The 8,208-nt window shown below is 39.9% G+C and overlaps 1 protein-coding gene across 1 annotated transcript in view; it reads left to right on the top strand.

Annotated features, from left to right (window-relative positions):
• Positions 1-8,208, top strand: part of KLHDC1 (kelch domain containing 1) — a 44,543-nt gene that overhangs the window by 1,816 nt on the left and 34,519 nt on the right. Inside the window, exons 2-6 of the mRNA XM_019550988.1 lie at positions 779-849; positions 2,046-2,163; positions 3,388-3,506; positions 4,493-4,571; positions 6,931-7,014. Of these exons, the coding sequence (XP_019406533.1) occupies positions 779-849; positions 2,046-2,163; positions 3,388-3,506; positions 4,493-4,571; positions 6,931-7,014 (471 nt within the window). The remainder of the gene's footprint in view (positions 1-778; positions 850-2,045; positions 2,164-3,387; positions 3,507-4,492; positions 4,572-6,930; positions 7,015-8,208) is intronic.

Here is an 8,208-nt window from a genome sequence, read left to right on the forward strand (position 1 = left end):
TTGAGCAGCCCTGGCGTGGGGGGGTGGGGGAAGGGCACAGGTGATACGGCCTGTGCTGTTGCCCCTCACTCTCAAGTCACAGCCCATCCAGCCCTGCAGGTTCCTCTCACTCCTGACCCACAGTCCCCTGGCCCTGCCAGTGTCCCTCAGTCCCAACCTGCGGCCGCCCACTGCCAGCCCTGCAGTATATGAGGAAGGTGGAGTGTGGGTACAGGTGTTGCGGTGGGGGGGTCCACAAGCCATGCAATGGGGGAGGCGCATGTGCCTCCACAGATTTACCTGGAGGGAGCTGTTCTTCACTTCCTGGCTGCCACATGCATATTTGCACGGGGGCATGCAGCATGTAGCATCCCCTGCGTCTCTGTCCTCTCAGCCCCACGCAGCCCCTTGCAGGCTGGAATTCTGCCAGCCTGCAAAGGGAAATCCGTAGTTTTCCATGGTTTCCTCCTTTAAAGGGGGAAAATCTGTGTTCTTCTCCTTTTTAAGGAGGAAATTTGTATTTTTCCATGGCAATCGGAAAACCCGGATCCATGACTGTCAGCAATTCGGAAGACTGCAACCTCCTCTCAGAGGTTTTATCAGGAATTTCAAATCTGGTCTCCCTCATTTTTCTGGGTTCATTCTTCGAGGACCTAATGTTGCTTTTGAGATCTTTGCCCAGAGCTGAAAGGGCAGGGGTATTGAATACCCTGTGTTTTGTAAGCTACAAGTTTGTAATAAGCTGTAATGGTCTATGAAGCATAACTGAAATGTATTTTGCTTACCTTTTTCTTTATAGTCAATTGAAGAAAATGAAGTATATTTACCAAATGATGAACTTTGGGTCTATGAAATTGACACTGCATTATGGTAAGTCACATTTTTTATTATTAATTTACAAACTGCTGCTTTGACTGATTATTATTATTTATGGTTAAAAAGACTATTGTTTCAGCTACATAAACTAGGCCTATTTTGTGTTTTTATAAACTTGTATTCTGTCCCTATCTGTAATATAGAGCACCTGTGTAAAGGTAGGCAGGTTGCTAATTTGTGCTTCTAAGTTTCTGGGTACTTAACTTGGTCAGATTTGCAGAAGTACAAAGCACTCAAAACAGCAACTGAAGTTCCTGGAACTGTTCTTGAATATTCAAACACTGTTATACTAAGCATCCTGCAAAGCCAGGTTCTAGTTGTGTCAGACTTGACACCCAAAATTAGTGAATAATTTTTACTTGAATCTCTCTGTGCCTTATTTTCCCACTGTAAAATGGTGCACTTCATCACCTTACAATTTTAGGAACATTTAAATATTAGAAAACCCCATGAGGAAATCAGTGATTCCATAAATTAAGTTCTGTCTATTCTTTGTACTAAATGAGGCAGAAATTCTGTGGGAAAAATGGCACGTGAAAATGTAATTAAAGACTGGATCATAATGCATAGGCACAAAAAAAGTCCTTTAGGGTTGCACAGGCAGTCTTAATCCTGTGGTGTTTCTTAAATGTTGAGTGTTTGACCTTGCAGTCTTAATAACATTCTTTAATATATTTTTAATATGCTTTATACTTAATCATTTTATGTACAAGATTAATTAGAAATAGTTTTTCCACTACACAGCCTGAATCTAATACAGTTGACTGTAGTGATCTTTTTGATATTACATACCACCAAAGGTATTACAGCAACTGTGGGACTATATAATCATGTAGTCCCACTTGGTCACTGTCCTGAAAAAACTCACAATCTAATTAGAACTAAAAGGCAAGGTTTGAGTAAGAGCAAATGAGTATAAACTAAGCACAAATATAGTTAAGTTGGACATTTGAAGGACCATCAAATCACTGAAAATATGGAACAAACTTTAATTAGGAAAAGTAGGAGAAGAAAAGTCTTCGAATTGAACTTTTTAAATTTAGTATTGCATGATACAGTTGCCTTTTATAGCAGGGTATTGGCGTCGATAACCCAGGAAATTTCTTAGTTGTATTGCTTACACTCCTGCATTTCCTAAACAGTTATGTAGGAACCTAATTATACGATTTAATGAATTTGTTGACTTGCAGGACAATGCACCTGATGGAAGGAGAGTTACCTACCTCTATGTCCGGAAGCTGTGGAGCTTGCATTAATGGGAAGCTGTACATATTTGGTGGATTTGATGATAAAGGATACAGTAATCGGGTAATGTTTTTTTTAATACTGAGTGTATTGTAATTGAATGACTAATAACAGAGACTTCTAACAAAGCAGAGAACACTTTACAGTTAAACAGAGAAAATCTAAGGCTGAAGTTTTGGTTTTATTTTAGAGTGTACTTAAAATTGTGGATCTCATTCTGTAATCTCTGAGCCTGTGCACAATTCCCTTTGTCTTCACTGCTAGTTTTGAAAGGGTTATGGTAATGCCAACATGTTAAGATTTCAGTTTTTAAAGCTTGCTAGTATTTCCCTAGACTAATCTTATTTCTAGTGGAAAAATAAGTTTGCCGCTATAATTAGGCTTATTTCACATTTTCACTTTTTCTTTTCTCTGTAGTGGCTTGTTGGTTATTTCTTTGGATGGTCAGCTAATAATTAGTCAATATTAATAGGATGGCTGGTTTTCCTGATGATTGTGGACAACTGTTAAATGCTAATCAGTAGTGAAATATAGGAAATAAGTTATTTTAGTCTATTAATGCAGTGGAAGCATTAGTGTCAGTGCCAGTTTAGATTAGTAAACAAGTTCATATGCTTTATTTCCAAGAAGCACTGATTTTCAAACCCCTAGTTTATACAGTCCAGACTAGGTCAGGCAGAAGCGTTTCAGGTTGTTAGAAACAAAGGGTGAAATACTGGCCTTGTTGAAGTCAGTTGCAAAACTTTAGTTTATGGGTGTCAAACTGGTTGGCCTCCTGGGTCAGTTCTAGACCACAGAGCTCCTTGCAGACTGGGTGTGGACCCACCTCTGGCAACAAGGCAGGTGACATCTGGGAGCCATGGGGATGAATGCAGCTCTTGCTCACCCCCACCACTTCTGGCACACATCCTCAATGGTGTTCCTTATTCTGGATTTCAGCAAGGGGTCTCACCCCAGCTTGCCCCACCACCAAATTCTGCACTTCTCTGGGAGCCCCATGGGCCAGATGACAAGGCTCTGCAGGACAGATGTGGCCTGTGGGACCTGTGTTTGACATCCATGTTTCAGCTGACTTCAGATGTGGAAGATTTCATTGCTTCTAGCTGTACTTTGCTTGTGCTTAGTCAGCAGATCAATCTCTTTTCAGCCTAGTCACTACATGCTGACTTTTTTTAAGGAATAATTATGATTTTCTTTTGCTCTTTTTCATCACAGCTATTGATGAGTTGTGCTTGATTCTTCAAAATCATTTACTTTATACTGAAAATATTAATTTTTTCTTTTAAGCTATATTATGTTAATTTGCGAACAAAAAATGGAACCTATAGGTGGAAAAAAATTACAAATTTTAAAGGTCAACCTCCTACACCACGTGACAAGCTTTCCTGCTGGGTGTATAAGGACAGGTAACATATCAATAATATTTTTAATACCTATTAATCAAAGGGAAGAAGTGCTGTAACACAAGGTTAGGACTCAGGAGACTGTAGTTCTGATTATGACAGCCTATGTGACTTTGGAAAGATTTCTTCACTTATACCTCCATTTTCTGTAGAACTGGAATAATAGTACCTATAACTTCACTTTGGAGGGGTGTTTAATTAATTAAACGTTGTGAAGTGCTTTGAGAGTCTTGGATATTTTTACTTTATTGATTTAAATTATTTATGTATATATTTTTATTTAATATGTACATTTTTCGAAGGCTCAATACTTACATTGTAAGAGCTTTTTAAATATAGCTTTAATTATTTAAATATATTGAACTAAAATATGTAAACATTTTACTTCAGATCCTATAATTTTCATGGAAGAGTCTAGATAGGAAAGTAGCATTGGTCATTAGGAAAACGATAAAAAGCATGAAAGGCAGTTTTCTGTGAACACCATTGTAAACAAAGATGATATACAATGTATACAGAACAGAATAAACATTTAATTGATTTCTGTATTCCATGCTTTCAAGATGTGACACAATAACATGATGTCTCTTAATACTGTACTTCAGTTTCAAAATTAATTCCCTTGCTTTTGCAGGTTTGTGTCAGGCACATTTATGTGTATGGTGACTCTACCTGCATCATAAAATTAGTGTGCTAATTAATTAATTAATATGCTGCCCTTCCCAACAAAGCCTCAGGGTGGTTTACACTAAGAAAAACAGAATAACTTAAAAACAGGAGAGCAAGATGGTCAAAAGAACTTAAAAGGGAACAAGAACATCAATATATATAGTATGAAATGTTTTCCTTTGTTTACAGATTAATGAAGGGGAGGTTAATTAATTCATATTTCTAAATGAAATAAGAATTAAAAGGTGCAGTTTATCAAAATACTAAACTGAACTTTCATTTAAAACAAATTGAGTTCTTCAGTTTTTTTGTTCTTTCAGGTTAATATATTTTGGTGGTTATGGATGTAGGAAACACAATGAACTGAGTGACTGTTTTGATGTTCACGATGCATTTTGGGTAAGAGACCTGTGAAATGTGTTACTGTTTTAGAATGGTTAGTTCCTTTTGATTATTGAAGAATAATTGTTGCACTGCAGCCAATTGGTATGAGAGATTCTGCTTTCTCTTTAATTTGTCACTATGCATTTTCATCAATATTAATTTAGAATTTAATCTTCCATTTAAGATTGAAGTCACAGTTGTTTTTCCTACATATTGTAGGAACACAAGACTGCATTTTCCAAATAAAGGGACACAAATATTAAAGAAAATGGGGGATATTTTATTCCATTCTGAAATTTTCATTTAAAGAAAATTCTAGCATTGACTTCCTTGAATGTGAATATGGAACTTTAAATATAATCAAATATCTTCACTTATTTAATTATACACAATAAGCATCTTTATTTTAAGATGTCTGACTTACAGTATCCTAATTGGAACATGAATAAGCAGACTCTTTGTGTGTGAGCAACTGTTACTACTGTTAACAAGAGCTAGATGAGCATTAAGAACAGGTCCCTTAAATCAGTGGTTCTCAACCTTTTTCATTCTGGGACCCATTTGCCAAGATCGATAACTTGTCCTGATCCACACCCCACTGGCGCTGCCAATGCCCAGCCCAAAGTCTCTTGCCAGAGCCCCTCACCCCCAAGCCACAGCCCCTTATTCCCCTCTGGGCCATGATGGTGCTCCTCACTCCCAATCCACAGTCCCCTGTGCCTGCCCGGCCCTGCCAGAGGACTTCCAGATACCCCATCCCCCTTGGGCTGGAGCATGAGTAGTGAATGCCCTATGTGTATGGGCACTGGCCCTATGCCAGGCATCCAGGCATGCAGCTCCCCGCTGCAAAGAACCACCCTTGCCTCCTTCCCCTGCTGAAAGGTCAGGCACCTTCTCGCCAGTCCCCCTGCCCTTCTGCAGACCTGCATCTGGCCACCGTCCTCAGCACCTGCGCACACGCACCTTCCAGACAGCCCCCGGATTTCCATCCTCTGCTCCCCATACACTTATCTGTGCTCAGTGGCTGGGGCTGCTCCCATGACCTAGCCTCACTGTATGCTGGCCACATGCATCTGCCTTCGTAGATGCACGCACACCCACTGGCTCCAATTGTCCCAAGAGACCCACTTTTGGGTTGTAACCCACCAGCTGAGAAACACTGCCTTAAATCATATATTAGCATTAACCTGCAAGAAAATGTCTTACCAAGCAAGTAAACAATTTGATTATACTAAGTACATTCTGCTAAGGCTAGGGGCAGAAGCTATGCACAAACTGGCTTAAGTGATCAGGAACTGGTTTAAACCTGTAACAGAACTGAAGTTTAGTGCAGTTAAACTGCTTTCAAAATGGCCGAAACTGGTTTAAAGTAAACTTGGATGGATGTAATATCAGATTTAACTTATTTACATCAAACCGGTTTATGGAACTTCTTTCTCAGATCCTTTTCTATTTCAAGTTAACTCACAGCCCTGGGCTGCGTTCTCTGCTCCAGCACATGCACTCCCTGAGATCAGCTGTGCACCCCCTGGAAACACCAACAGCAAAACTGGAAGTGCCAGCAGAAGTGCCCCCTCAGACTTGGGAGGCACCAGTTGCCCATGGGGGGAAAGGGTAAACCCACACTGTGGGCTTCTCCCCTGCCTGGGAGCCAGCCCCACTGGGCTTCTTCCCCCCACCCCTGTTGATGCAGGACAGGGTGTGGTTGGCTCTGCCTATTGCTTTGTCACATTGGCAACTCATATTCATCCTGGAGTCAATCATGACTCCAAGATCTCTTTCTGCCTCTGTGCTGCCGAGAGGGGCAGCCCCTAACTTATAACCATAATGCTGGTTCCCTCTCCCCAGGTGCAGCACTCTGCACTTGTCCGTGTTGAACCGCATCCTGTTCAGATCCACCCACTTCTGTAACCTATCCAGGTCTGCCTGGATGCAGTCCCTGCCTGCCAGTGTATTCACTTTACCCCACAGCTTGGTGTCTTCAGCAAACTTGAACAGGGTGCTCTCCACACCCTCGTCCAGATGTTGAACAGCACCGGTCCAAGGACCGAGCCCTGGGGGACTCCACTGCCCACACCCTCCCAGGTCGACATCAACCCATCCACCACCACCCTCTGGGTGCACCCCTGGAGACAGTTTGCTACCCAGGTGACTGTGCATTCATCAATGCCACAGTCCCTCAGCTTGCCCACCAGAACTGGGTGGGACACTGTGTTGGAGGCCTTCTGGAAGTCCAAGAAGAATTTCCTCATAATTCATTTACTTTCTTTTAACTTGTCATTTTTATGCCCAAAACTTTTTGACAAACCACAGGAAGTGTGAGATTTAAATTTAAAATTATATTTTAAAAATTTATTTAACTTTCCTGTTTCAGGAAGGGCAAATATACTGGGGATGGCACAATGATGTTCATGTCTTTGATACAACCACACAAACTTGGTTTCAGCCAACAATTAGAGTGAGTATTTTTGTAAATGCTTAATCATACTATACATAGTTTTGTAACTCTGCCACATATTGAACAATGACTGGACTTTAGAGTTTGGAAAATGTTAGTATTGCTTGGGCTAATAATATTGAAGTCCTTTTATCTTTTCCTTGTCTTACAACATAAGAACAAGGGAACATTCTACTAAAAGGTGGCAGATGCTAAACTGATAAAAGGAAATACCCGTATGAAAAAGTAATTGGACTGGGACTTATTGCCACAGGTGCTACATAGCATAGCAAAGATTCAAAGAGGGGTTGAATTATATATATATATATATATGAGTCTATTTGTACAGGCGTGTATATGTAGGGAACATTATGTTTAGCATAGGGGGAATATATACACTGAAGAATGAGTACTGTATATTTGCACTTGCTCTATTTTATATTTTTATTTCATTAAAGGTTTAGTGTTACAAAAGCTTCTCTAGCAAGCCTCTAGCAAACTGATGCTACTCACAGACTATTAGAAAGGTACCTGACATCCTGTGTATAAAAACATTTTTTACCTTGAACAATCTCTCAGTACAAAGGACGGTACAATGGAATGTAATTTTTTTAATATAAATCAACATTAGGATCATAGCATAGCATAGAGCCTTATAAAATTCTGGGAGTGCTTAAGTTGCTTTTGTGTGGTGTTCTAACATTTTTATAAAACTAGATGTCGGAGGAAATGTATGTCTGAAAAGTAAGGCCCAGTCTTGCAATTTCTATTTCTTATTTACATGGGTCAAACTCTCAATGGTACCATCAACGGATACTACATAAAACTGTTAAGGATATAATTTCTAGTTCTGAACTGTCAGATGATGCTTTGCACCATAGAAAATCAGGCCCCCACAAGACTTACTCATCAGTGCTCTACCAGACTTAAATGAGGGAAAATTCAAGCAAGTCACTGGAATTTCACTGGCAGTAAGCTGGAATAATGTATTATATTGATAAATCAAGCCAAAAGAGAACAAAGTAAACACCAAAATGCATGGGAATTTAGTGTTAACATTTTTTTGCAGCATTTAATCTAAATGGAATCTTGGATGTTTCTTAGATTTCATAGACATCGAGATTGAGTTCAGCCCCCTGCCCAAAGGGCAGGAAGTCAGCTGGGGTCATAGGATCCCAGCAAGATAAGCATCCAATTTACTCTTGAAGGTGTTCA

This window comes from Crocodylus porosus, unplaced genomic scaffold (assembly GCF_001723895.1).
Source record: "Crocodylus porosus isolate Cpor-Errol unplaced genomic scaffold, CroPor_comp1, whole genome shotgun sequence".
NCBI lineage: Eukaryota > Metazoa > Chordata > Crocodylia > Crocodylidae > Crocodylus > Crocodylus porosus.